The sequence below is a fragment of the Aspergillus foveolatus genome (assembly GCF_047715535.1).
Source record: "Aspergillus foveolatus strain CBS 279.81 unplaced genomic scaffold BDW70scaffold_8, whole genome shotgun sequence".
Classification (NCBI taxonomy): Eukaryota; Fungi; Ascomycota; class Eurotiomycetes; order Eurotiales; family Aspergillaceae; genus Aspergillus; species Aspergillus foveolatus.
This window is the reverse complement of record NW_027396072.1, coordinates 583765-610470: the sequence shown is the minus strand read 5'-3', so window position 1 is coordinate 610470 and position 26706 is coordinate 583765. Positions and strand designations below refer to the sequence as shown.

Here is a 26706-nt window from a genome sequence, read left to right as displayed (position 1 = left end):
ATAAAGTCTCGAGGCATAGACTCACATCCAGTGCTTGTGCTCGGATCACGGCTTTGCGCCCGACGGCTAGATCAGGTTCGACCTGTCGGTGGATTGTTGGAACGGAGAATTTTGACCTGCATTGCCTCCATTCCTCCTCCCTTCGCGCTCTCGCTTCCCGTCCCCAGAGCCCCTTGCCTCGCCGCGTTTTAATCGACGGTCCTAGCATAGGCCTTTCGTCACCGGGTTGACTCCAACCGAAGGTTGTCGCCGACAGGATTTCCTACGTCCATACATCGCTTTATTTTTATCTAATATCCTCTCAAATATACAATCACTCCTGTACTATCTTCTCGGTGATACTGTGAGGCCCTTTGCTCCTTGATGGTCAGGGCGACGTGTTCATGTGTCATGTCCGTCAATCCTCTCTCCGCCCAAACCTCTGCCTCGCCGCTCAGTCGGAATCGGTCCTCCCTTCTGTCCAAATTCCGGACGCAGCTCGGTCAGCGCAATCGTGCCATAACTGATTTTTATATTGAGCCCGACGACCCTTGGCGTTCCTATTTTCCCGGCGATGTTATAAAAGGGACGGTGTCTCTCACGGTCGTTCGGCCTGTTCGCATTACACATTTGGTTATCTCTTTGCACGGCATCGTCAAAGTCTTCAAGAACAATGTTCCAGCAGGTGAGACTCCCCCGGATGTGGGGTCCTTGGGTCCTGGGCGCGGTCGCCGAGGCGCTGAGTATTTGGGTAACGGCGTCGCAACCTTGTTTGAAGATGAGGTGGTACTTTGTGGAGAAGGTCGTCTCAAGGAAGGGATTTACAAGTTCCGATTTGAGATGTCCTTTCCACCGTACCCATTACCTAGCAGCATCAGCGTATGTCTCTCTTCAGGCCCGACCTCCGGCCATTTTCGCTAATGTCGCATGCAGTTCGAGAGGGGCACCATTTCTTACATGCTTACGTCCACCTTGACCAAACCTACAACTATGAACCCGACATTATCATGTCGAAGACGCATCAACCTACTGGAAAATATTGATATCGCGGCGTTTCCGGCGCCCAGGCCTCGAGTGGTCACTCTTGAACCTATCTCCAAGCGCTCGAAGCCGAAAGGAAAGACCAAGGCGGCAGGATTCGATGCTCCTGACACGGCCTCATTAGAGCCATCGGCAAGTGGAGGAATCACTGTCCCAGAGCATCGCCCTCCGCTCAGTCCAGCACCTAGCAATGTTAGCTCATCTAGTCGCCTCAGCAACAGCAGCCAGAGTTTTCAGATCGTGACCGATCCAGGGTCGACCGCTAGTAGCGGTGTTCGCAATAGCGAAGCCCGGAGCAACACGCCTTCTGTGACTGATGGAATAATCACCGCCAAGGCTGAAGTTCTGCGCGCTGGCGTGCTACCCGGTGACACATTGCCCATAAAGATAACTATTAACCACACAAAACAAGTGCGCAGCGCGCATGGGATCATCATAACTCTCTATCGATCCGGCCGTATCGACCTTCACCCTGCTATTCCGATGGGATCTACCGCGAATGGAAAGAAGCCAATCTACGAGGACTATTATCCCCGTTCTAGAACTGGCCTGGGGGGTCTTACCCTTGGTACTTCCCGTGCCAGCAGCGTATTTCGGAAAGATCTGTCACAGACTTTTGCGCCTCTCATTGTGGATCCGACGACTTTGACAGCTGATATCAAGACTTCAATTCGCATACCTGAAGACGCTTTCCCGACCATTACCCGCACACCGGGTAGCATGATCAACTTCCGGTATTATGTTGAAGTGGTTGTCGATCTGCGCGGCAAGCTGACTTCTCCGGAGCGTTTTCTTCCGCGATTCAACCTGGTTTCTTCAGGTCGCAACTTCTCCTCAAATGGGAAGATTGTGCACCCTGCCGATACGAATGGAAGCGCGATTACGGCCAACTGGGGTGACAACATCTTAGACACGGATCAAATCCGTCGTGAAAAGGGAGTTGTTGCTGTGATTTTCGAGGTGGTCATTGGGACCCAAGATACACAGAGGCGCAAGAGTGAAGCCCGGCGCATGTCATCTACGGCGGAGGAAGCAGAGTTCCAGAAGCCCGTAGAAAATTCCGTTGATGGAGATTACGCTGGCCATGACTACCAGGGCAGCATGGCCGGGCCAGAGCCCGGCTATGCTCCGCTGGAGAACACTGCGTATGGATCCGATCAAATTCGTTGGCCAGGTTATCCAGAGCAACCGGAGCATGAGCATTATCCTTTCCAGCCAGGGACGCTTCCCAGTCCTCAGCCGGATGAACCCATGGACGAAAAGGCACGAATACGGCGTGCCGAGCAGACGCTATTGCCTAGTCAGCCTCCGTGCGACCCGGAGGCCGGGCCCTCATCAGCGGCGGAGACTGCAATGCCAACCGCTCCTGTGCTCCCTGAAGATGACCACTTGAACGATTATCACCACCTTCCGTCAACAACTGTGAATGGTATGACCGGCATGGCGCCGGCACTCATGTCAGCGGAGTCTGTGCAAACAGTCATTGCAGGAAGCAGTTCCGCATCTGTCACTAATCCGCCAAGACCTAGTGAAGAGGATAAACAGGAGTTGGAGCGCCAACGGTTAATGATGGAAGCGAGTGCGCCAGATGACCCGGATGCTCGTCATAACGACCGCGCGGATGATGGGCCTAGTGCGCCAATTTTCCATGACGATGACGATGATCAGCAGCTAGTTGGAGGGACTGCAAATGGGGACGAGCTATTACCGCGGTATCAACGTTGATATCGCGATCAACCTCTCTCATCTCGAATTGATTTGCTATGCATTGCGACTGGATTCAGCGGAGATACCACATTTGTTATACTTAGTCAATTCTTATACCACCTTGAGCTTTGTACAAGCCATCTATGTACTATCTACTGGCATATCATTGATTTCAAATCGTCTACAGTACCTAGGTTCGGAGTAAACTGGAGATAAGCGTACCGTTCCCGCATCTAAGCCGAGAAGGCACGCGGGTGGCTTGGCATCATCCGCGGGCAAGGCGGCACTTTTCCACTTCCATCCCCCGTAGCTGAGATCCAAACCTCCCTTCTTTTGAGCTGTCAACTCTTCTCTTTTATTCAGACAGCCTGCACCCTGACTCAACAAGATGACACTGCGCTATGGGTCCTTCGCCACTTTCCTGATAGTATGCCGTATGTATCCCCCCACGCACGACTTCTCGTCCCTCCATAACCCGCGCGACCAATAAATCCTATCTGTCCTCCATGAACTCTCAAATCATCAGAAACTAATAGCCAAACAGCAACAAGCTTCTTCCTCGGCATAATCTTCTCCCTCTTTCCTTACGATTACCCAATTCTCTGGTCCACCTCGCCCACCGATTCGACCGCCTATGACTCCCTCGAAACCCACTTGCGCCTCCTCCACGCCTCTCCCCCTCTAATCCCACGGATCCTGCACATCGTCATTTTCTTGGGCTTGGCAGGCTTGATCATGAAACTATGGAAACCTTCCGAGTCAAACATGCTCTTTGACGGCGCGTCGCTTGTGCTCTACGCGTGCGGGATCACGGTGTATGTTGCCAACATCGTTAAGGGGCTCAGGCTTGCCAGTGGGGGTGTCTATGGGGCCGAACTGGCCAATGCTCCGGATGAGGTGGGACAGATCCTTGGACGGGAGGATAGCTTGAAGGTGCTCAGTGCGAGTAATACCATTTTGGCGCTGGTTTTGGTGGGTGTTTTGGTATTGCAGGCGGGTCAATGGTATGCGGAGCGAAAGGATGCGCAGGAGGATGAGTCATTTGCGGCCGTGAAGGGGGAGGGGAAGGGAAAGGGGGCGACTAAGAAGAAGGCGAACTAAGTTGTCATGTTTGCGTGGGCCCCAATTGAAACGGAGGATTGTTGTTAGGGTAGGGTAGAGTAAGAAGAAAAGCGAAGGATATGATATCTACTTCATTGTTCTATGTACATGAGACTTCGACTCCATAAGATTTTATTGGTTTCATGCCAGAATGCGGTTGGGGGAATCATGCGGTGCCTGGTTAGCACGGTTATATAACGAGCTGAAGCAAAAAGTACGATGCTGGGACATAGAAAACGTAACGGGTTCGTGATCACATATGCAGGGTTTCGGGACTGAACGAGAATGGACTCCGTGGGAGGTCCGGGGACCTTGGGCTCAACGCTTTTGCGAAAAGATCTTCGCCAGAATCTGAGCCCGAGCTGACGCTGGGCGCAATGGCGCCCATAGATGCAAAGCCGCCGCCAAATCCCACGTTCTGCTGCGCCTGGAGCGACTCCGGAGGGTAGTGAGCTACCGTCTTCACAGGTTCTGAGGGGGGATTTGAGGTTGGATTGGACCGTGTCGTGGATGGTTGAATGCTGTGGAATGAGTTAAAGGAGGAGACAGCAACGTCAGGGGACTGAGGAGAAAGTAGATGGGATCCTGATCGATCAGCTAAGTCACAAAACAACAGGAGCGCTTAAATGCCAAGTACCTTCTGCTGCAGAGAGTTCCCGCTGGCTTGTCTGCAGCTTGAGCCCTCGCAGTTTCTCTCCAAGTTTACCGCCAGCACTTGGCGACACAGGCGTCGCAGGTCCCATAGGGTAATTGGGGTCCTGATTCTGGATAGAATTCTTTTGCGAATCTGGTCCCAGTCCAAAATTGGCCTCGATCCACTCCTTCTCTTGTAGCGCCATGTGGAAGGCAATCCCTTCAACGTTGTTCAGCGATTCCTCGCGGATCTCTTTCTCCAGCACCTGCACCCGTTTCTTGGCCCAGATTGTGTGCAAGACCCCCTTTTTGCCAGCAGATCGACCATCCGCCCCGAGTTCTGGCGGAAAGATAGCAGGGAGTGGGTTGAGTTGTATCGGTTTCGGTTCCTGAGAGGATGCGGCGGAGGCCGGCGGATTGTAGGTAAGAGTTATCACAGGCGGGATAGTGGCGTGCGGCGGTATCAAGAAGTACAATCGCCGAGTATTGCTGCTGGTCTTTTCATCGGCTGGAAGAACCGCCTTCTTCCCTTCCCATTCCACATTCCAGGAACCACCAGGTGGACATGAAGACCGACTCCAGTCATCGTCTTCCCACTCGACCATCAAAATCTTCGTCCCATCATTACCTTTGCCTGCCTCGAATTCGAAGCGGGCTAAAGCTGTGATAGACAGGCTGCCACTTCCCCCTCGCGGACTGTCAAGCGAAGTGAAGTCGCCGTCTGGAGTAAACGGAGTCGGTAGCGACTGAGCCATGGCCAGAGCTGAGGAGGTGGGCGTGAAAAGAAAAAAGAACGAGACTTTTCTAGAATAGGAAACAATTCAGGGGAACAGTGCACTCAAGTCAAGCCGCCTGAGTTAAAGGCTGCATCTGAAGTGTTGGCAGTGTTGGACTGGAGTGATAGTAGCAGTGAAAAGAGGCTGGAGTCGAGGAGGGAGGCAATCACGGGACGTGGCGGAGAGCTTCGACTCCTCGAGGAGGGGAGCATTCGATTTGACCCTGACTGATGTTATTTATGGAATACTTGACTGCGACAATCATTTGAGGGGTCCGTGGTTCTAATTTTAGACATCTCTTGGCGTTCCTTCTCTTTCTCTTTAACACGTCGAATACAAATGCGGTATGTCCCCAGCCCAGTCTCTTCGTTATCCATTCTCGCGGATCGTTGGCCCCTGGACAGATCAGCTGAGCTGGATTACTTGCCTGGAAATCAAAACGCTCGAACTCAATCATTGGATGATGCTGAAAGACTTAGGCTTTGAGAACTCGTGGCGGTGAAGCGACAAAGACGGCTTCGCCGGAATGTCTTACCAGTGTGAATCAACCTCACCTGCTTTTCGAATTCGATTGGGATGGGTTGCCAGGTGATCTCAAGATCTCCACCGCCGAGAGTTTTGAGGCTCTCCGATTGTGGTTGTGCCGGTATTCCCGGTCTCGACCAGCACAAGAGCAGCTGAATTGATCATTCTAGACTCTGGGTCGTCGCCTTGGAGCTAAAAGAAAACAGTGCTGACTTGACCTTGATATCGGATTGGATCACCGTCGTGCTTGTCCCACCTAGTTGCCACCGGCGGGTTATGTGCGGAAAGCGCTGCTGCCTGTCCCCAACCAACCTTTCCTTGAGATCAACCTCACATGTGCTTGGTTGACGGAATTGGAGAATGTGAACTCAAAATCCGCCATCATACCGGATCATTGCAACAGCCGGGTGCCGGATATGATCTACGGGTGGACCAAGCCTCTACATCTTAATGCGCTGATGTACAACCTGGGACGGAAATGGGATGGAAATGGGATGGGTCGTGACACGCTGGCGAATAACCAATTCATCCGTATAAGCTGACATGCCTGTTTCTGGCCGAGCTTCACTCAACAATCTCTCCGTTAACCAGGCCGCGAAAGCTATCGGATAATTGACAGGGAATATGAATACCCATTGGCTGAAGAAAATCTTGCTCTGTCAGTTGCTGACCACTCATCGTCGACCCGGTCCCTTTGAAGTGACCCGGAAGCAGCTTTGCTGCCATGTATTGGCTGTTTGGTTGGCTGAGTGACGTCCTGTACGTTGACGAAGCGCCAACAGACAATGGCACTCCGGAAGTACTCCCTGGATATGTACAAGTTTATGGCTCGGAGACCATCAGTGGCTTCCACCACCTTGTCACCTCTTGACTGCGTCACGAACGGCCCATACCCCTCCCATACCCCTCTTAAGAGCGGATTCATGGCCCATTGCCTGCGGAAAGTATTGCTCAACCACTAATCCGCGTCACACCTAAACTGAAGCTAGACTTGACCTGCTGACCGTGCAGAATATGCCCCTCACTTTTCAAGCACAAGGCTACGAGATGTGCATCAACCAGGACCCCGAGTAGTGCGGCCCATTGCACTACCTAAGGAGGAAGCAGGATGTCGGAGCTGGATTCATTATGTATAATACGGGTCAGAATCTGCATGAATCTGACAATCCTCCGTCCTGCAGACTTGCAGCCCCGGAGAGAGCTATTGGATGGCGGACGAGCTTGGAGACCTTGCAGAGTTCGACTGGGGTGTGCGATCACCGCGTCAAGGAGGCAGGCCGGGTGTGATGAGGTGCATCTGCATGACCTTGGTGAATCCTTCACACTGTTGCCAGAGTTCTCAGCCCGGCGGCTGTTTTCTTCTGAGCATCGTCACCGGCTGCACGAAATCTTGCTCTTTCCAGTGCCTGCTAAGCCATTACATAGCGCGAGAACCGCTTTTCAGAAACACAAGCAATCATAGGCAATCGAAAACCCCATCAACCTCCACTGGTGGTACGTAAGTACGCGAGTTGACTCGAGTCTCGACTGAACAACAGCCTCCCGCCTGGGACAGTACGTATTCTCAGTTTAGCGCCGACATTCCCAAACCACATCAAAACCCCACATATCCTCCACAGCCGCATCCAATCGACGCAATCACACGAGATAAAGAGGGGGGAGACATCATGGATCCATCAGGGCACTAGCGGCCGCTCGGTCCGAAAGCGGGATAGCGCCGGCGCTTAACTGCAGTGCCACGATGCCCATTGTCCTGGATACCATCTAATTGGCCAGCTCTCTGGCCAGGGTAGGGTTGATGCCTTGATGGAGGGGATCATTCAGTGTTCGTAGTCAGACGCTGACGCTGTATGAAGGGACGAAGAACGATCCAGTGGTGAGTGGCAATATTGTCACTGCTTGTCATTTCAGAGCCCCAGTTATGTACGTATAGTATTATGCGATACGTACGTTACATCAATACAGTCCCTGAAGCACTTACCACCAGATCATGACCGCTGGCCCAGTCGATAGAGAAGGCGAGTGTATACCTATTTTTGGCAGGGCCTGAAACAACCCTACGCACCCCTATCACATCGCCGTCTCCATTTCAAACCATCCTGAATCAATCACAGCTCTGTTTTGAAACTGTTTAAAATAGAACGTTGCAGCGTTTCAGACCTTGTCTATCTAGTTAATGCCTATGAAGCTGAAGAACAGGGGTAGATGTTCATTTCGCGCGAAGCCGTCATGACCGTATAAGATATTCTGACTATTTGACTACATTGTCCACGCGCCTTGTGGCCCAATCACAGGCCCCATGCAAACATGTTTCCACTGGTGCGGATTGACCATGGCCGAATGCAGGAATAGTTGCTTCTGAGCCGTGGGGGAAAGGGAAAGATCAACAAGAGAACTGGAAGGGAGGGGTCAGGCACAGAATGCAACGCCTTACCTAAGTGCGGACAAGTGTAGCCTACGAAGATTATTAGAGTTGGAAGTTGTTCCAGCACGGAGGAAGGTTTGGAGAAGGATCCGTCGCGAAGTTTATTTACTGGGGTATTGTACTAGGTATGGTTCTAGGATTACCATGGGCTGTATTTTACGAGTATGCGCCATTCTCTGCTCAATCTACTCTGTACTCTCCCTTCCAACGACTCAGCATTTACTCCCTGGGAATCGAGTCTGCAAGATTTGGAGACTGTCTGCCCGCAAGTATATTGGGTTCCAGATTGGTCGTACCCCTTATTCAATATCCAGCCCCAAATCCATCCCGAACTCGTTCTCCGTCCATAGGTCACATAGACTTTCCTCCAACCTATACCTATCAGGCTACGACAACCATGGTTCTGTGGCATGACTCGTCCTCAGCCTTCGAATCTGGAGATCTGGGAGTCAAAAAGCCGTCCGTTCACGTGCAAACGGCCCAATCGCAAGATGTACCAGAGAGCCGGGAAACCGTTTCTTTGTTTTGCTGGGCCGTAAGATTGAGAGTCAGGAGATCGGCGATTTGATAATTACAGTAATGGTGGGTGCACCTACTCGCTTCATAAGCCTGGAAGAAAAGAAATAAAAAGGAATGAAATGCCCCTGCGTCGTCTATGAGCACCTGATCCGAGTTGAGTTTGCAATATTGGGATCATACGTGAGAAGGATTCACGATATGTTTGTGACTTAAGTGTGTACAATTATGAGCAGGCGGCTTCGCAGCTGCTGCTTTTGTGATGTATTGGAATGTCAGCTGCGTCACTACAGTCAAACGTGAACAGTCCGACGCGAGAACAGACTCTTTGGGTTTATGGCATGGAGTTGTCTTCTTCTTTTCACGTTAAAAAGGTTAAAGAGTTAATACAGGATCTAGCACATAGAATTGAGTTGGCCTAAAGAACAATAGAGCCAGTTACGAGATATACCAACAGTTCATGCCAGCTTACAGTTACTGCGAAGGTATTGGTTGTTGCGCCTCGGCGCCCAAGTATGCTTCTAGATTATTATTCATGTGGGAAATATTCACAAAAGAAAAGAGGACCGAGTAGTGCCCGCGCTGAAATACCATATTCCAAAACGCCGCACTCCAGACCAGTAGTACGCCTGAACAAGACCGAAATACCCAGCAGCAAGAAGAAGAAAATTCACTTCGATTCGCTATTATCATGGCTGTGCTTCCTTCGCTTTCCCTTCGGTGGTGCATCCAGCTCCGTCGTCTTATATGTGATCGTGTGCGTGATGACATGTCGCACACTCATCTTGTGGTTGGAGCTTCGAGGGTTGGCGCTCCGGGGAGCATCCAGGTAGCGTAGCCTCCAATCAATTGGGGAATAAGGAGTGCGATCAAGAGTAGCGCTTCGAGGTCCCGCACTGCGAGGTCCAGCGCTTCGAGGCGGCTCCGCCGACGTGGGCGAGTACCTAAGCGCCGGCGGGATGCGCAGCCGACGCAGGTTACTCAACTCTCGTCGAGGATGAGGGGGCACAAGAGGAGTCAGCGGAGGTAACGTTGTTGCCGATCGTGCTGGCTCGTTGAAATTGAAGCTGCCGCTGACTGCACTAGAAGGTTGTGACCGTGCAGAATGGACATTGTGGCGGTCAAACTTGTACTTTGAAAAGTCCACGCCTTCAGCGCTCGTTGGGCTGGAGAAAATAGGAGTGAAGACTTTCAGGAACTCAGTGTAAGCGGCAGGAGGCGTGATCGGAGTGGACGAGCTGTCCTCATTCTTCCCTGAGCCAGCGCTCGAGTCTGTATGAAGCTCGGAGGGGAAGGTGATATTGCTGGGCGTTCTGAGGGGAGGCAGGACTGGTTTAATGGAGGGCATCTTCAAGAGTGGATCGTGGAGAGAAGAGAGTTGTTAACGAAGGTAGACTGTCCGGGATGGTTGAGACTGGCAGTGCGCCGAGTTGTGTTGGGAGATGTGGTATCCTGGGCGTGGAAGTATGCGAACGAGGGTATAGATGTATAAACCACACAACGTGAGCCAAGGGCCAGAAGGGAAAGGATGAGTCGACCAAGGGGACGCAGAGATGCAAGTACAGTATGAGTAGGTTGTCTCTCTGTTGAGCCTCCCACTGACCGAAGAAGAGAGGGAAGAGAGGTCGCGGAGGGGGAGGAGAGGAGGAAGGCCGATTTATTTATCTGGAGTTGAGTTGGTGCAGATGGTGACTTCACTGCCGTATTGATACCGTCACGCCGTCTGGTACAGTACCGTGACCGATCTGTGTAACACTAGTGTCAGCGTCACACGCTATACCGAAATTGGCTAGTGCCATCACCCTTAGCTCGAGAGTGCGCGGCTGCAGTTGAGTTCTGGAGAGTCTCATTGAGTCTCCAGCTCGACACTCCCCGCTCATTATCACTTGTACTGGAATGGGACTCACCGAATGCGCGAGGTATAGGCTGTTGCCTGAAGCCTGCTGAATTGAAAGCCAACTGATGTTATGCAGGTTTGTGCCTCCGTTGTTCTGCCTCACAGGCCAAGACCTAGCTCTAGCTCATCAATAACAGGTGTTAGTGATGAGGTAAAGGGAGATTAATACACTCCTTGGGGGCAGAAATGGGGCACCAAGAGGGAACATCAGTGGTCTTTATATTTCTATCTCTTCTCAAGGGTCTGATACCGCTTGTCAATCACCCCAGAGCACTGACGGGCCAAGTCCAACAAGCTTGAGCCAGATTCTCCGCTTGTCGCGCGCTTTGGGGCCAAACGCTCAATCATAGAACCAATTCCTTTGCTCTTCTCGCGCCTCCACTATCACACAAGGAAGACAGCTGTCGCTCCCGCCCTATGAGCCACTCAGAATCCAAATATTCTCTGACCCTCATGGTACGCGGGCTGTTGCCGCGCGTGGCTTCCTGAACGAGCTAAGAGACCCAACCCTGATACCGAAAGCCGACCTCCTTAAGATCCTCTGTTGGCATTGGATCGTCGACCTAGCCTCCTCGCAATACCGTTGGCTTCTTCGGTTCCATGCTTTTTCTAGCCCAGCGGTTGGCGCTGGTCAAGGCTAGTCCACGCTCCTTGGTTCGCCCCTTAAAATATGGCGCTCCCTATTCCGTAAATTGGCCGGGCGGCTATAATCATCCTCGGCGCTTACAGTCTGCCATCGATTTTTGACCCGCAAATGATCAGTCCAGCTTCACGTTGAAACACGGAGTCGCTCGTACTTTGCTATGCAACAACCCATCGTGCAGAGGACTGCAATTCTGCAGGCCCTGGCTTTTTGCTCTTCTCACCTACCACATCGTCTTTCAACCTTGTGTCTCGGACACTCCATTACATAGCTGAGCCAGCCACCTACCTAGTCCTGCAGTGTTCGAGGCATGTTTGTGTCGCTCAACTGTGCATGATCACCGTTGGTTCGCCATGCGTCGTCGTCTTCGTGCGCCTTTCTCATTCTACATTCTGCATTCTGCATTAAGCCGACACATGGTTGTATATTAAACGCCCACGAGCCCCAACGCCCAATCCATCTTATCCTTGGTTCAACAGATGAGGCCACTCAGGTCGCAGTCTAGCCCAACAAGCACGGACGACACGGAATCCTTCGTTGGTATGGCCGGCGGGATGTTACCATAGACTCATGTCAAGCAATCGGTCTTGACAGGTATGCTCGTTTTAACGTCTACTGGAGAAGCCTCTCTGCCGACCCATTCTCATGCGTCTATCGTCAGGTGGCGTGTCATTTGTTTAAGCTATCATCTTCGCCAGTGATCCACACCAGGGTACCATCATGGCTTCTCTACTGCGAATGTCTGGGGGTCTGGTAGTCCGCCCGAGTCCTCAAAACTTAGTTCGATGATTATGTCTCTCGACGCGCCAATATTCCTTCAAACCAACACTGTCCGAGTATCTGGGCTCGTGTACGGTCGAAGGCTCAACCAAAGGGCTCACAGTAGTCGGGATTATTCTAAGCCACGTCTGCGCGTGTATCGAACCGAGATGGTAGCTACCCCGAGATTATAACACTACGTTGCTCTCAATCAACACGATTGCGTACGCAGGGGGCCATGGCCAGTTATTCTCGCATGCGAACAAGAATACGTGGCTGCATAGGTGGTCGCAGCTCAACCCCCCTTTGTTCGCTTCTATCTCTTCGAGTGGGATGCGAAAGCTTTGGTGCTCGTCACCGTATTACCCGACAATGCCATAAGAAACTTTGGGACCCTCGGGATGATCTAAAGATTGGGGGAGACACGATTCTGGTTAAACTTTTGCTTCCAAGAGTCCACCAAGCACTAACGCACGATACTCCCGCACAATCCGCCGCATGGCACAAGACTCGCTCATTCATGGTGAATGGGGAGCACCCCAATTCCGCTTTTCCGATCACCAACCGGCCGTGGGCAGGTCGCTGCAATTTTATTCGTGGTGGACAAACGGGTGGACAAACGGAAGGAGCTCCTGATCATGCTTTTCCGGTTTCTATGACGGTTACCTTTGTTTAGGCGAGTGCAACTCAGGACCGGGATAAGACGCTAGATCCTAACAAGCAGTCGTTCCCCAAAGAATGAGTATAACCAAGGGCTGAGTGGAAATGACTAATTTTGCTTTCCTTACCCACATAGATGTGAGGTTGTACGTGGTGTCGGGCTCCACTGCCATATCCACCCGTATCACTTGTCCATCTATAGTGTGTCTGGATCTAATTGCTCATGGTTGAGTGTAAACATGTAGGCGTACGTAGTCTACGCGTACAAGGTCGGCCCCATCCACTCAAACACGACTTCCTCCTACGCTAACGCCAGCATTGATGCTGCAATTTGTAGTAGACGCCAAAGCCTGCGAGGGAGTAACTGTAGGCGTGAAACAAAGGCATTGTCTCAAGGTTTTTCTCGGAAAAGATGCAACGCATTACAGCATTAGAGGCTCACAGAACATCCCCATGGTTAGCAGTGCATGAGTACTACCCATATGTGGCTACTGCATTATCGACGCGGCTGAATAACAGTAGACCGATGACACAAGCTCGACTACTGAACTACTACCAAGCAGGGAGGGGACAGTAAGACCAGCCTCCAGGCGCACAGTCGCCTCCGTTGGGCAGGTTTGCAGGAGGCGGCGGAGTTGGAGGCGCGTCAATGCGGTTGCGCGGGTCTCAGTGGCTTTTCTGACTAGTACGATAGATTATCTAGAAGCGGAGTAAAGAAACTACATTGGTTGAAAAGCATAGATTGAATGTTGGAGGAAGGACCGTGCCCTTGAAGGTTCACTGATTCTAGCCGTAATACTCCATTCGCCGTTCTGATACCACAGGTACTAGATACAGACTTGAAAATATAGTACGCTACCTAGCGAGTGTGGGAGGGTAGATGATGAACCAGCCAATCCAAGCCACACCAGCTCCATCCAGAAGCCATTCAACCCAGAATTCCAGCCGGCTGGATTGTAGGTAGTCCAGTAGCGGAACCAGGGGTCATGTGAACTTGAAATCATCAGCCCCAAGAAGAGAAGAGAACAAAGCCCTAACACCAAAAACACCTCATGAATTCCCCGGTTACCCATCCATTGGTGGATGGGTGATGAATGTGTCCCAGTATTTAATCCCCGAAGGAGGAGTCGCCTCGGCATAAGGGCAAGGCTTTAAAGCAGTTTCCCTGACCTGCAGTGAAATATCAACGAATTCCAAAATGACATGGGTATATAACGAGTGGTAGATTATCCGAAACAGATTCGAATTCGAAAAATATTTTCACGAGATTGTCGCAGGCACAAGCCAGCTTGTACGAGATCCCATCGAGGGACCTCCCGACGCCGTGAGATACAATCTCATTAAGAAGCGAAGCATACGTATTTTTGATAAGATCAAATTCAAAGAAGAAGGTAGTTCCAACCGTTCTGCTGCATGATGTCCCGCCAGTGGGGTTTCTTGGCTTCTTTCGTCGTCCAGCTGTTCTCGCTCTCTTTGGGAGAACTGGGCGGCTCGGCCTTCACGGGACTGGCCGTTTGCGAGGATGATGACGCACCCTCGTCTAGGCTGCTGTGTTGTTCGGCGAATTCGTCGTTAACACGCCATACTTCCTGCAAAACTCGGTACATGCGTCCGAAGCTGCCGAGGTCGGCGTGTTCAGCGAGCGCTGCAGCTCGTTCCATCAGGGTGGTCCGGAATTGGCTGCCTGGCAGGGAGTGAACTCCGGCAATAAATAGTGGCCATACGAGTGAGCGATCGAATCCGTTGGGACCTGATGGGATGTATTGAAGGGTGTTTGCGAGGGCCTGAACCAAGTTGATGTTGCTAGGCTGCGTTGCCTCGAATCCGGGCACAAGACTGCAGAGATAGATCCGAGCAGCTATACGGAACACGGCCGTCATGTTCTTTGTTAGAACCTCGGGGCGAAGCAAACCTGTGGTTGCCGAAAAGGGGCTCTCCATGACCTGATCAGGGGGTTCAGTGAATTCCAGTTGCTGTCCGAGGGCCGAAACATGAGAGCAAACTTGCATCTCATCAACCCTCCCATCCGACTTCAGAGCATCCAAACAGGCAATTTCTGAGATCAGGTACATGACACGGTCTTCGCACCCCATGAGCTCACGTAGGCCCAAGGACACGCCACCCAGGTGTTTCGATCGGTAGGTGTGGGCAAATTCAGGCGTCCTTCGGTACATGGTGGAACCGAGAATATCAATCCATGCCGTTAATGTCATGCTGAACGGAGGAAGAACGTATGGGTTCGGAGCGTCCGCTGTAAGGCCAAGTCGTTGCACTAGATTTGCCGCTGCCTGGAAGTGGTCTAACCAGGGAATGTCCGGAAGATAGTCATCGGCCGGTCCTACAGAAGAGTGGAAGAAAATCATAGCGAGCGTGGCATCCAAAATTTCCTGATGTTCTGTGTCATCTCCCAGGGCTTGACATAGTTGAGAGATCGCCTCAAATCGATTTCGCATGATGTCGTGATCAATCTGTTCTCCCGTGATTCCTTCGGTTGTCTTCAGGTGGATGGCGGCAACACTAAGGCAACAATGTAGGTAGCATTTGTTGGTCTCGAGGGTCTGAAGGACGGCTTGTGCGCGCATATGCCCGCGTTGATGAGCCTCAAGAACGGGGAAGCTCACGCGCAAAACGTTGTGAATGAAATGCTCGAGAAGCGGTCGGTCGTGGTCGCTAACAGGTATGTTTTGCAGCATGTCATACGTTTCGGGGAACGGCTGCTCACAGAGCGCAGGGTCGATTCCGGGGAGAACTGGTGCCCTGAAGTACTCATCGTGAAACCACTCATCACCTGGAAAAGTAGGAAGAGGCGCGTTCAATTGTGGCGGAGCCAAGGTACTGAAGGTCGATGATACTGAGTCATGGCGCAGTTGGACATCATTAACAAATGTCTGGCGCTCGGTCTTGACGTCTACCTCGTACGGATATTGTGGCGCGTAGATAGTTTGGGCCATGGCAGGTGTCGGGAATTGGGAGGCGAATATATCGTATGAGGGCTCGGGGAACGGACGGCCATATTCGAACTCAGGGGAAGTGGGCGAGTTGGCAGCCATACTTCGAACGCGACTGGCAGGATCTATCGTGTATCGGTTAGACGGTAAGGACGCGAGCTGGGAAGGGTCGCATGGCGGGCATCGTCCTACCTATGGCTAATGAGCCATTGCGCTCATTCATCTTCGTCTGCTTGATCTTGTTCTTGATACGTTCCTTGTGCATCTTCCTCTGCTCTGCATTCCCCCACCAGATCGGGCGTTTATACTCGCATTTTACGCAGAGGTTGTTGCAGGCCCCACAGGACGGATGCTTTTCATCGCACTTCTTCCGACGAAGACGGCATGTGAAGCATCCTGTTTTGGTGAAAAAAATCGTTAGATGTTCCTGATAGATGAAATAGGCACTGGATGTCTTACCAGAGCGTGACCGCTTGTGGGATTTGGTAGTTCCCTCTGGCTTTGGTGTACTCTCGCTTCCCGAAGACGCTTGAGACTCGGCGGCTCGCTTTGCAGCGGTGGTAGTTTTCTTTCTCGGTGCTGCCGGCATCTTGTGTAATAAAAGGCCGATTCAGGATCGTATGCACGACGAGCTCGGAAGTAAATCAGCAAAGGCAGGTCCAAAAGTCGATGGACCAAGTTACTGCAGCCGATAGTAGACAGTAATATTAGGGTGCAAAGCTGGACCAGCAGCCTTGGCTATCTATCAAGTAGAATAAGAGAGCGTAAGGCGTGGTTGCCGAAAGACGAGGCGACTGGGGACGACGCTGGGGAAGCAAAAGAAGCATGATCGTGGGATCGAGGAAGCTTTAAAGCTCGAGGGCGAGTGCATGGTGTTTCTATTTTCGAATCCCAGATAGCCGAAGGGAAAACTGGTGGTGGGAAAGGATTGGAGATCGCCCGCTGGCTTCAAATTAGTCTGGAGCAGGGGGACATGCATGCGCACTAGAGAACCGGTGAGTTTAGCTTAGTTTGTTAGACCCAACATTGCAGGCTAATTTTGGATAATTATGGCCATGGGCGCCAATGCACTCAAGGGTCTTGATGTTGGATGATTGGACCTCCTCTCCAGGTTAAGATGGGAGGCTGGGGAGTTGATTGGCCGTGGATGTATCGCAATTATCGTCAGTCCGAGCTATCCGATGACTTGTGCTACGGCGCATTCCTTCGACCTTTGCTAGGACTAAAGTGATTGCTTGCTTTTTCGGGCATCAAGGTAGCTCCATGGTGTCTCCACGGTACACCCACAAGGACGTCTCCCGTCTGTCAGTTGATCCCCACGTCATGACATATATCTCGGGGAGGAAGAGACGCTGAAGAGAAGAGTCTGTCAGTACATGTTTGCCTGCACGAGATAACACGGGATCTTCAACTCACAACATCGTATTCGTGGCAAATCTTCCGTCCCTAGCCCCAGTAAGACAAGGACCGATAACGAGGCCCAAACTTCTAGAGCGAGATTAGTCTCAATTTGACGGCAGAAGTGATAGTCAATTTCGACCAGAAGTGGATAATGCGACGCCCTCGTGGACGAGGATTGGGGGGAGACGGAACGTACGACCGGCCAGGGATCGCACCGGGAGCTGGAATTGTCGAGTCGTTGCACATCGTGAGTGTGCTAGGATCGCGAACGATGAGCCAATCGATAACGCCTTCTGCGTGCTGCTGTTGTCGAAGTTGCAGAATGGTGCGGGGAGTTCGTCGAATAACAACGCCAAAGCGTGTGATGAAGTGCAGCTGGAGAGACGCTACTTTAGCGCCCTGAGCCAAGATTCCCTCCCGGGGGCCCCATTGGCCGCCCGCGTGATGAACGGCCCTAATTAGCAACATTTACCGCCGGGAGAGGATCATAAGGTATTCTTGGCTGTCCTGAAGGTACCGAAGTTGCTATTATTAACATACATTTTGCGTGCAGCTCTTGCCAAATTAGCAAATTAGCACTGATTAACTCTCCACACTCGGGAGATTCTGAATCTTCAGCCTGCAATGCACCCTCGATTCTCTGTCACACTGTCACATTGTTGGTCACTCTCGGCGCATGCAATCAAATTTGTCCTGAATAACCAGGTAAATCCTGTCTATTATTATCTGCTATGGATAACGTGCTGCAGTGTCTTAGTAGCATCGCGCAAGATTGCAAGTAACATGACGATTTGGTGAGGTTATCTAGAGACAGCCAGTGAGGCCTCTTATCTAGAAATAACATTAAATTGGCCCTTAACTCTGAACTCTACGCTGAGTCAGTCTCATATTTAAGTTAAGCTCTTTGTGCCACCAAGTTTGTACGCCGGAGTACAACATTCAAGCAAACCAGCAGCATGTTTGCTTTTGACACCTGGCAGTCAATACTACCACGGGTTACTGAGTGCCCAAGCGAACATCAGCATTGTTTGCTGTTTGGCTTGAAGCTGTACTCAGAGTATGTCCCCCGTTCCTAGAAGGTGGTGCGGGGTAACAGTGCTCTCCCAAGAGTCACGCGCAAGACCTAATGGGAGACCACCGATTAACCATATTGGGCTGGTAATGGTCGCTCCGCTCTTTCCAAGTGTATGATTCATGAAGCGGGAATTAGTGACCGCACCTCCAATCCACCCAAGCACAGGATAAGCGCCGAACCAGAGACTGGCCTTGAACACTATGCAGGAACTGCATCCCTAACCTCAAGACCGAGGCGTGCATACGTAGTACTCGCCGGGGCTCAGTGATCTATTCTAGAAACCATTGGCACTCCAACGTTCCCACTGGAAGGAGACTTTCAGCCTCACACTGATCGAAAGTCGTGGTCAATTTGGTCACTCGCTTGCCGCCCGTTTCCTGTATATCTCTGCTTATATAAATATCCAGACTCGGATTGCCTATCGTTAGCCGCCCTAATATGCATGACTCACTCTGAAATATACCACGACCAACGGCTGCGGGGCCCGCTTAGGCATAAGCATAGCCGCAGTTAGTGCATTGTGCAGCTGGCCGAGTCATGATAATACGGGCTATATCTGTTGAGTGAGAATAAAGTAGCGAAAACAGGGGAGGATTGAGTGCTCATTGCAAGATTTCTAATGTAGTTAAATGATGCTATCCAGGCGCCAGGGTTCATTCAGCAAAGGATCGAAGGGTGGGACAGGGTCAAGCAGCGAGGAACAGTGGCTAACAGGTATATATATTGTTGTGCCTAAGATAGCCAAAGCTGCCAGTCTGCAAGACATATATAGGCTAGTTTAGTAGATTCATTTAGCTAGTATGTGTTTCTGAGAAAGGCCCAAAGACTATATTAGATAGAAGCGCGTCACGCGGGCCTTGCCATTGTTTCTTTTACTGTCGACAATGCTCTTCTGCTTTATTGTTCCTCAAACATCCTGCGTGGCCAATTTGAGTAGAGCCGCATTAATCAGTGTCACTACATCGTACAGTACGCACTTCGTATGGTGGGCATCGTCCTCACTAGAAAAGCTGTGCAGTTTCCGGTACAGACTCATGACGGTTGAAACAGCTACTTCAAATTACCGACACCTTTTATGGAAAAACCATCCTGATGAACATCGCGGCTTTGATCACGGTAGAATCTTACAATTGCCCTGCTCGACTTAGCCTAGAACTGAAGAATATGTCCGCACGGAACCTGCAGAACTCTCCCTGCTACTCCTGAAACCAATTTCTGGAGCCGATTTCTTCAGTATTATTGTTGCAGCGCCGCAGTAGCTGACCTGCGGTCACGCCTTCCAGTCAAGCTTTATGCACCCTACCAAAATGCCAAGACCGCGGAGCGAACCATTCAGACCCCCCAGGAACGTCGCGTTGACCTGCAATGTCAGAAGTCGACCAGGAGACAGCTTAAAAGTCAATGGACGTGGCCCGTTACGCTCCCAGGGGTGTTTAGTACTGGCGAAAATTTTGGACGAATACCACAGTATTTTTGACAGTACTGATGATGCAATAAGGCCTCGGGACAACACTGAACGCGCCGCGCCTTCTACGAGTCACTCAGAAGGTCTCTGAGGCTCGACGGGACACCCACCTGGAAGTGTTGGTAAACCTGAAGCGGCTACTATACTGCTTCGGCTCAATACAACCATATACGTCGGTCATGTTCGCAGCAATCGGCCTATATTGGGCTATGTGAAGGTCATATCTATCCTCAGCTCATGAAGCAGCGCGAAGTCAGTAGGAAGCGGGACGAAATACGCAAAATGAATGAAGGTAGATAGCTGTGTCAGCTGAACCAGCAATTTTCGGGGGCACGGATCTACGTAGATATCGGGCCCTCTCAGCACTCGTCTGGGAAAACCTGCTATCCGAGGATTGACGAAAGCTCAGATCCGACGAAAACTTGCAGCATCGACAAATTGACCTAGACATAAACGCTCAGGTAGAGTAGACCGTCAACCTGCCTACTTTGATGGGTACTGCTTCGCATGCGTCCCGTCCTGAGGGACTGTTACGACGGACACCGGGTCAAGAATCACCTGGCAATGGCATATACCCTAGCTCTCTGACATAAGTAGGAGACCTTCAGAAGCTGAGTCGGTGGTTGGCTTGAAGAATATTTACTGTGCTGGACTATTCTCAGTGAGGATGAAGCTCGGCGTAACCCTAACAGCTGTGACCATTTATGTCAGTATAAAAATATTTACATCTTGTGTTATGCAATCGGCCCATCATTCTACTTCCCCAGCCTCAATCTCTTTCATCATTGTTTCCGCATCTTGTGCTACCTTTCTCACTCCCTCCGCAAGCTCCCCCTCCATCCTGGATATCTCACCAAACCGCTTCCGCCAGAGCTCCCATCTCCCCTTGCAGAAACCATGTTTCCCGTCCCACAGCGGACCGCCCTTCCCCCTCGCGCCGACATTAGGCCCAGACTCAAATTCCTCATCCCATTTATAGATTTCCACACCTAAAATTTCAATCCATGCCGCCGCTGCGGGGATCCAAGCCTCGAAGAGCTCTGCCGGCCGCATCTGCTCTGTCGGTGTTTCGAGCGCGCTGCGGAGAGTTATTAGAGCAAACCACAAAAATGACGCGAAGACAGGCTCGTCGGTTGCGGTAAGAAGGGCAGCAAATTTGTTTGTGTTGATGATATCTGAGATGGCTTTTTGTCGGTCCTCGGGATTGCTGTTAGGGCGTATTGAAACATTCCAGCAATCCCGGAAGCGCCAGCCAAGCATTGGGAGGTCTTTCCAGACTTGCATGCCGTGAATTGTCGAAGGTTCTGAACCTGATTCTTCTCCCGCCTCTGCGGGGTCGGGGCTCGGTAGCTCGGAAAGATCCACGACGACATCGACAAGCTTATCTTGGTGCTCAGGATGCTCGCGTGCTAGCTTGATAATCAAATCCCAAAGCCGATTAAGGCGTTCCTCAAGCGGTTCGTTGTCGGATAAGGAGGATTCAGCTAGTTGTTTGGCAGCCGTTGGCGCAGATATGCTGTTGGCGAACAGATTCTGGAGGATTGTTAGACGGGACGCGTAGATTGGGTCTGTGATATCCGGCATCTTGTCGAAATGTAATATGCAGTGAGAAAAGATGCGAAAGTTCGATATTGAGAGAGTAAACAGACGGGTGTTGGGGGTATAAAAGGGGTCCCTACGGAGTACTCCGTACATTGGTTCCTTATCAGCCAATGCGGGGACAGTCCTTCCTCACATGCAACCTTCAACGTCATCCTACGTTCCTGGATCTCGCCGACGCAACCACCGACGGCTCTCTTCGCCGGCCGCAACACCAACCCTGCAACCGCTGGTTCGACATAAATTTCGCACACAAACTATGCTAGTACCGCAAAGATGTTCCGTTATCCAATAACGCCCTCGCTGCGCATCTCCGTGCGCCCCCCGGGCCCAATAGCCCCTCGTCCCCGTATCTCCATCTCTCCCTTCCGATACTCCTCACGATCTGCATTAGCGCCATCCAAGAGAACGCAGCCACCGAGATCTTTCATATCTTCCACACGATCTGTACCCCGGGCGTTTCCTCAAGCTCATCCACGGTCATTCTCAAGCTCAAGCCATCGACAATTCTTCAATGGAGGCAATAAATATAGACGGTTTGACGGGCCAGGAAGACAGCCGTTGATCATGCACCTATTGCAAAAAGCGAGACCGGTTCACTTTGTGATGGTGGGAGGTGTTATTGGGGGCATTTATGTTTATAATACGGATACTGTGGAGGTGAGCTGTCTTATCCGGATACACCCTCCGCCGTCTTTGCGCGCGCATATTGCATTTGGGCTCCCCCCCTCCCGATACCTTGGACTCATGCTAAAGGGACAAATAGATGACTGGTCGGCGACGGTTTAATTGTGTCTCCCATCAACAGGAGCTAAAGATGGGCGAACAGAGCTACCGAGAGGTGCTGCGGGACTGTCAAGGACGCATCCTTCCAGAATATCACCCGCTCACTATCATGGTTAATCGCGTTCTCCATCGTCTGGTTCCTATGGCGCCTATCGATGGGGCCGACTGGAAGGTCCATGTTATTAAGGATGATAACATGGTGAACGCTTTCGTCCTCCCAGGGTAAGCTTAATGCTTCTCTGCGCTCTACCGTACTGTGACAATCTCTAATTGCGCATAGTGGCAAGGTTTTTGTTTTCACTGGCATTCTACCCATTTGCAAGGATGAAGACGGCCTAGCAGCTGTTCTCGGCCATGAGATTGCCCACGTGGTGGCACATCATACCGGAGAAAGGATGAGTAATAACTTTGTCACCATGGGAGTTATCTTCCTCGCTGCTCTTCTTTTCGATATCTCCGGAAATATCCCATCCTTATTACTAAACCTCATGTACAGCTTACCAAACTCTAGAACGCAGGAGGTAAGAACTTGTCAGTATCATAGAGTCGAGCTAACGTTGCTAACCCAAACCAGGCGGAGGCGGATAACATCGGCTTGAGTATGATTTAGTGTTCAGTCTTGCTCTTGGGTTGCTGCTGATCTCTCTCTCTTAGTGATGATGTCGAAGGCTTGCTTCAACCCTGAAGCTGCGGTTGATTTGTATGTAATCCGATTCTGTTGGATCTAGCCAACATTATCCCTCGAGCCGGAAATTGCTAACGATTTTAGCTGGGCACGCATGCAGAGAGCAGAAAAGCAAGCGCCTCCTCAATTCATATCCACCCATCCTTCCGTGAGTGTGCCGATAGATACAGGTCCTGGAACTCAAGCTGACTCTAGAATAGAACTATAACCGCATGGAGGCTATTCGCGGATGGTACGATCTGTTCTCAAGAGAAATGTCAGATCTGAAAAATACTGACTTCACATCTAGGCTAGATAAAGCCCAGGCGGAATATGAGAACAGTGGCTGTATTGGCACTGGTTCTTGGAGTAAGTAGAACAATTCTCCAATGTTGCTCTTCAAAACAGGACTAACATTTGGCTATAGTGCCAGGGTTTCGAAAAGCCAGCAACGAATTTTGGTAAAAGTGAATATAGCTAAGATCGGCTTATTATCTGCCCATGTAAATTAGTTTTATGATATAATGATTAATCTCCTATCAATTGTCTTTTCCAATACCCGACTGTAACAGTGATAATTCGACATGGCATGCCAAGAGCCCCTCGTAGTGCAAACCAGGCAAACCAGTGCCAGCAGACCATCTCGAAGCTCCACCAAAAAATCCCCAAGCAGCAGCAGCTAATTGCAGCATCACGGTATCTCCCCTTTCGTCTCCTTATTCCAATCAGTGATTGTCTAATCCGGACAAAGGACTCATAGCTATCATGTCCCTGTCTTTACCCGGACCTTCCCAGGCCGGTCTTTTCAAGCCTGGCTACCAAAGGTAAGCGATTCCCACTCAGGACTGACCCCCGCGAACTCTCTACGAAGACAACGAGGACACGCAGCCGATAGGCGAGAAGAAACCATTACCCTAACTGTAATTTATAGCCATGACGCCGAAGATGGTGCTGTCATTCGCAACATCGAGGCCTGCCAGGCCATCTCCCAGACCGTCCAAACGTCGCTTGGTCCGTATGGCCGCAACAAGATTGTTATCAACCACCTGCAAAAGATGATTCTCACATCTGACGCCGCTACAATCCTCCGTGAGTTGGAAGTTGTTCATCCTGCAGCCAAACTCCTAGTCATGGCGAGTCAACAACAGGATGCGGAGATGGGCGATGGTACCAACCTGGTTATTGTTCTGGCGGGAGAACTGCTGAAGAAGGCTGAGGAATTGCTGCGCTTGGGTCTGAAGACGAGCGATATAGTTCATGGATACGAGAAGGCACAAAACTTTGCGCTTAAGGTGTTAGAAGGTGGGTTCTTGATCTTACAATGGTGTCCCTGAATGCCCCCCTCCTAGAGGCCATATCTAACTGAGGATGCAATAGATCTTGAAGTCGATCGTTTGCAGGATTTACGCTCCCAGACCGAACTCACTAAGGCCCTACGCACGGTAGTCGCCAGTAAGCAGTCCGGTACCGAGCAGCTCCTCGCTTCTCTTGTCGCCGAGGCTGTCCTGTCCGTTCTGCCCAAAAACCCCGTCAACTTCAACGTCGATAATGTCCGCGTGGTGAAGATTATGGGAGGAAGCTTGGAACAGTCTCGTGTGATTAAGGGTATGGTGTTTGGCCGCGAGCCCGAAGGTTCGATTAAAAAAGCCCATAAAGCCAAAGTTGGAGTCTTCAGCTGCCCCATCGATATTTCCCAGACCGAAACCAAGGGGACGGTCCTGCTCAAGAACGCGCAGGATATGCTTGACTTCACTAAGGGTGAGGAGGAGCGTCTTGAAGCCGCCATTAAAGAGCTCTACGACTCTGGTTTGCGTGTCGTCGTTGCAGGTGCCCAAGTCGGCGACCTGGCCCTCCACTACCTCAACCGCTTCAACATCCTCGTGATCAAGATCCTCTCCAAGTTCGAGCTCCGCCGCCTGTGCCGCGTTGTTGGCGCCACTCCCCTCGCCCGCCTCGGTGCTCCAATGCCTGATGAAATGGGCTCCGTTGACGTTGTCGAAACTACCGAGATTGGAGGCGACCGCGTCACTGTCTTCCGCCAGGAGGACGCTACAGCCGTCACCCGGACCTCAACCATCGTCCTTCGCGGCGCGACCCAGAATCACCTCGACGACGTTGAGCGCGCCATCGACGACGGCGTCAACGCCGTTAAGGCCATCACCAAGGACCCGCGTCTTGTTCCGGGAGCCGGCGCCACGGAGATTCAGCTCGTCGAACGCATCTCTGCCTTCGCAGACAGGACACCTGGTCTGCCCCAGCATGCTATCCGCAAGTACGCCGAGGCGTTCGAGGTCATCCCTCGCACGCTCGCTGAATCCGCCGGTCTCGAAGCTACCGAGGTCCTTTCTCGTCTTTACACTGCTCATCACCGGGCAAACGCCGGCGTGAAGTCTACCGACGATAATGACGACGAGGAGAGTGAAGACAGCGAAGAGGAGCGTAGCTCCGGCGGCGGCGAAGCGGAGGCTTACTGGACCATCGGAGTTGACCTTGAGGGTTCCTCATCGGCTGGTACGCTGGATACCGTGGAAGAGGGTATCCTTGATCTGCTTGCTTCCAAGAGTTGGGCTATTCGTCTAGCCAGTGAGTCAGCTCGGACAGTTCTGAGCGTCGACCAGATCATCGTTGCTCGACAGGCCGGTGGGCCGAAGCCTCCCGGTCCTAACCCTAACTGGGATGAGGACTAGATACTCTAAATAATATACGCCGTGGATAGTCCAAATACAAGTCTGTGGTAGATCTACGCGATATCATGAAAAGTCTGTTTTGGAATGTACAGAGGCATCACAATACGTGTTACGGTTACATCTGACCTACCATAGACTGCAAGGAGCTATTTGGGCACTATATCTTAGTTATCTCCAGTCATATCATGTGTCACGGGTGTACAATTACTCTGCAGGAACAGCCCAACTTCTATTCAGGATTAATTAATTGATCGGACAAGTTCCAAACAAGCAGTGCGTAGGCTAATGATAGGCGTCGAGAAGTACAAGAGGATTAATTCTAACTAACGGTACCATGCGTCGTCACCAAGACACCCTCCGACAGTTGTAGCTGTTCGCTGTCAGTGTAACGTCTCTTGGAGCCCAACATAGGGACAAAGAAAGGGCAAAATGGGGCTTACGCTGCAAGCCTCGTTCGTACACTTCCTCCAGCATGATGTGTGCTAGAGTTCGCACAGTCTGCTCGTGAATGTCATGCGACAAGACGATCGTTCCTCCCTGATCTAGCTCCTGGTTAAACTTGGCCACACTACGTCCAATCAGATCGGGATGATCGTTCTCATAGTCCTTGGTATCGACACTAGCACCAATTACATTGTAGCCGAGTTCAGCCATGACGCCGAGAACATAGTCATTGGCGGCGAGGTACGGCGGCCGCATGTAGGTAGGAACTACCCCGACGGACGCTACAAAGGCAGACTCGAGTCGGGTCATTTGGTCGACAATCTGGTCATAGCTGAGAACAGTAAGATCGGTATGGCCCCATCTGGAAAGTAAGACGACGTCAGGTTAGTTTTGAAATAACTCCTGGAGCGAAGAGTCCAGGCTGTCATTGAGGTGTTTCACGTACGTGTGCGATGCTAGCTGATGCCCTTCATTTAGAACACGCTGGATGAGCCATTCGTTGCCAGCTAGATTGTGGCCATTCACAAAAAAGGTCGCTTTGGCGCCGTACTGCGCGAGAATGTCGAGGAGTTCTTCTGTGTAAATGTAGGGTCCGTCATCGAAGGTTAGGGCTACCACTCCAGGAACGTAGCAATGGTGAATGTATAGGCCGTAGGAAACACGCGGTTGTTGGTCTGTGAGGTTTGCTGTTGTATTGATGGCTAGGGCTTGAGCGTTTAGGATGAGGGTTGCGGCGAGGAGTGAGAGAAGAGATGCCACACCCGGCACATTAGGAAACAGCATGATGATATATAAATGATGATATGGGGTAAGTATAAACCTTAGGGCTGAAGAATATGGACAGTAGCGGCGTAGGGAAGAAAGAACCCGAGATTGAGTCTCAAGATGCACGACAAACGGGAAAAAAGAGCATGACCGCTCGACACTCTTATAGAGTTGGGAAGGAGCGTTCCGTCTATGAGAATTGGCAGCATG

General features: G+C 51.3%; 9 protein-coding genes across 9 annotated transcripts; 3 read left to right on the top strand and 6 right to left on the bottom strand.

Moving 5' to 3' along the window:
- Positions 1 to 100: 100 nt before the first annotated feature.
- On the top strand, positions 101 to 2853 carry rim8 (pH response protein PalF). Its single transcript, XM_073734688.1, has 2 exons — positions 101 to 858; positions 913 to 2853. The coding sequence occupies exons 1-2, from the start codon at positions 364 to 366 to the stop codon at positions 2743 to 2745; spliced, it is 2328 nt and encodes a 775-aa protein (XP_073599016.1). The 5' UTR covers positions 101 to 363; the 3' UTR covers positions 2746 to 2853.
- A 164-nt stretch (positions 2854 to 3017) lies between these two features.
- On the top strand, positions 3018 to 4129 carry BDW70DRAFT_117881 (putative secretory component protein shr3). The gene is made up of 2 exons (XM_073734686.1): positions 3018 to 3161; positions 3272 to 4129. The coding sequence occupies exons 1-2, from the start codon at positions 3116 to 3118 to the stop codon at positions 3826 to 3828; spliced, it is 603 nt and encodes a 200-aa protein (XP_073599015.1). The 5' UTR covers positions 3018 to 3115; the 3' UTR covers positions 3829 to 4129.
- BDW70DRAFT_117871 (uncharacterized protein) lies at positions 3955 to 5399 on the bottom strand. Its single transcript, XM_073734685.1, has 2 exons — positions 4466 to 5399; positions 3955 to 4413 (listed from the first exon to the last, which is right to left on the bottom strand). The coding sequence occupies exons 1-2, from the start codon at positions 5214 to 5216 to the stop codon at positions 4082 to 4084; spliced, it is 1083 nt and encodes a 360-aa protein (XP_073599014.1). The 5' UTR covers positions 5217 to 5399; the 3' UTR covers positions 3955 to 4081.
- Positions 5400 to 9177: 3778 nt separating this feature from the next.
- BDW70DRAFT_130535 (uncharacterized protein) lies at positions 9178 to 10327 on the bottom strand. The gene has a single exon (XM_073735829.1). It carries the CDS (start codon positions 10049 to 10051, stop codon positions 9374 to 9376), a length of 678 nt encoding a protein of 225 aa, XP_073599013.1. The 5' UTR covers positions 10052 to 10327; the 3' UTR covers positions 9178 to 9373.
- A 3065-nt stretch (positions 10328 to 13392) lies between these two features.
- BDW70DRAFT_117840 (uncharacterized protein) lies at positions 13393 to 13938 on the bottom strand. The gene has a single exon (XM_073734684.1). The coding sequence runs from the start codon at positions 13799 to 13801 to the stop codon at positions 13490 to 13492; it is 312 nt and encodes a 103-aa protein (XP_073599012.1). The 5' UTR covers positions 13802 to 13938; the 3' UTR covers positions 13393 to 13489.
- BDW70DRAFT_130531 (Zn(II)2Cys6 transcription factor) lies at positions 13393 to 16443 on the bottom strand. Its single transcript, XM_073735828.1, has 3 exons — positions 16070 to 16443; positions 15803 to 16006; positions 13393 to 15735 (listed from the first exon to the last, which is right to left on the bottom strand). Exons 1-3 carry the CDS (start codon positions 16197 to 16199, stop codon positions 14042 to 14044), a joined length of 2028 nt encoding a protein of 675 aa, XP_073599011.1. The 5' UTR covers positions 16200 to 16443; the 3' UTR covers positions 13393 to 14041.
- A 3829-nt stretch (positions 16444 to 20272) lies between these two features.
- BDW70DRAFT_130528 (DUF3632 domain-containing protein) lies at positions 20273 to 21196 on the bottom strand. The gene has a single exon (XM_073735827.1). It carries the CDS (start codon positions 21133 to 21135, stop codon positions 20302 to 20304), a length of 834 nt encoding a protein of 277 aa, XP_073599010.1. The 5' UTR covers positions 21136 to 21196; the 3' UTR covers positions 20273 to 20301.
- A 771-nt stretch (positions 21197 to 21967) lies between these two features.
- Positions 21968 to 25287, top strand: BDW70DRAFT_157321 (M48 family metallopeptidase; the record flags this gene model as incomplete). The annotated part of the gene is made up of 10 exons (XM_073740333.1): positions 21968 to 22158; positions 22217 to 22457; positions 22511 to 22535; positions 22591 to 22636; positions 22706 to 22769; positions 22822 to 22853; positions 22911 to 22969; positions 23028 to 23061; positions 23532 to 23902; positions 23978 to 25287. The coding sequence occupies 10 exons, from the start codon at positions 21968 to 21970 to the stop codon at positions 25285 to 25287; spliced, it is 2373 nt and encodes a 790-aa protein (XP_073599009.1).
- A 323-nt stretch (positions 25288 to 25610) lies between these two features.
- On the bottom strand, positions 25611 to 26514 carry BDW70DRAFT_148167 (chitin deacetylase; the record flags this gene model as incomplete). The annotated part of the gene is made up of 3 exons (XM_073738823.1): positions 25611 to 25657; positions 25728 to 26092; positions 26177 to 26514. The coding sequence occupies 3 exons, from the start codon at positions 26512 to 26514 to the stop codon at positions 25611 to 25613; spliced, it is 750 nt and encodes a 249-aa protein (XP_073599008.1).
- Between the last annotated feature and the right edge of the window lie 192 nt (positions 26515 to 26706).

Bases quoted from the DNA above. Each gene is read 5' to 3' on its own strand.
- BDW70DRAFT_117881 (XM_073734686.1), top strand. From the start codon at position 3,116: ATGACACTGCGCTATGGGTCCTTCGCCACTTTCCTGATAGTATGCC. The intron at 3,162-3,271 runs GTATGTATCCCC...ATAGCCAAACAG, and splicing joins CACTTTCCTGATAGTATGCC to CAACAAGCTTCTTCCTCGGC.
- BDW70DRAFT_130531 (XM_073735828.1), bottom strand. From the start codon at position 16,199: ATGCCGGCAGCACCGAGAAAGAAAACTACCACCGCTGCAAAGCGAGCC. The intron at 16,007-16,069 runs GTAAGACATCCA...TCACCAAAACAG, and splicing joins CCACAAGCGGTCACGCTCTG to GATGCTTCACATGCCGTCTT. The intron at 15,736-15,802 runs GTAGGACGATGC...GATACACGATAG, and splicing joins CAATGGCTCATTAGCCATAG to ATCCTGCCAGTCGCGTTCGA.
- BDW70DRAFT_130535 (XM_073735829.1), bottom strand. From the start codon at position 10,051: ATGCCCTCCATTAAACCAGTCCTGCCTCCCCTCAGAACGCCCAGCAAT.
- BDW70DRAFT_117840 (XM_073734684.1), bottom strand. From the start codon at position 13,801: ATGCCGAGGCGACTCCTCCTTCGGGGATTAAATACTGGGACACATTCA.
- BDW70DRAFT_130528 (XM_073735827.1), bottom strand. From the start codon at position 21,135: ATGCCGGATATCACAGACCCAATCTACGCGTCCCGTCTAACAATCCTC.
- BDW70DRAFT_117871 (XM_073734685.1), bottom strand. From the start codon at position 5,216: ATGGCTCAGTCGCTACCGACTCCGTTTACTCCAGACGGCGACTTCACT. The intron at 4,414-4,465 runs GTACTTGGCATT...CTGATCGATCAG, and splicing joins GGAACTCTCTGCAGCAGAAG to GATCCCATCTACTTTCTCCT.
- rim8 (XM_073734688.1), top strand. From the start codon at position 364: ATGGTCAGGGCGACGTGTTCATGTGTCATGTCCGTCAATCCTCTCTCC. The intron at 859-912 runs GTATGTCTCTCT...TGTCGCATGCAG, and splicing joins CATTACCTAGCAGCATCAGC to TTCGAGAGGGGCACCATTTC.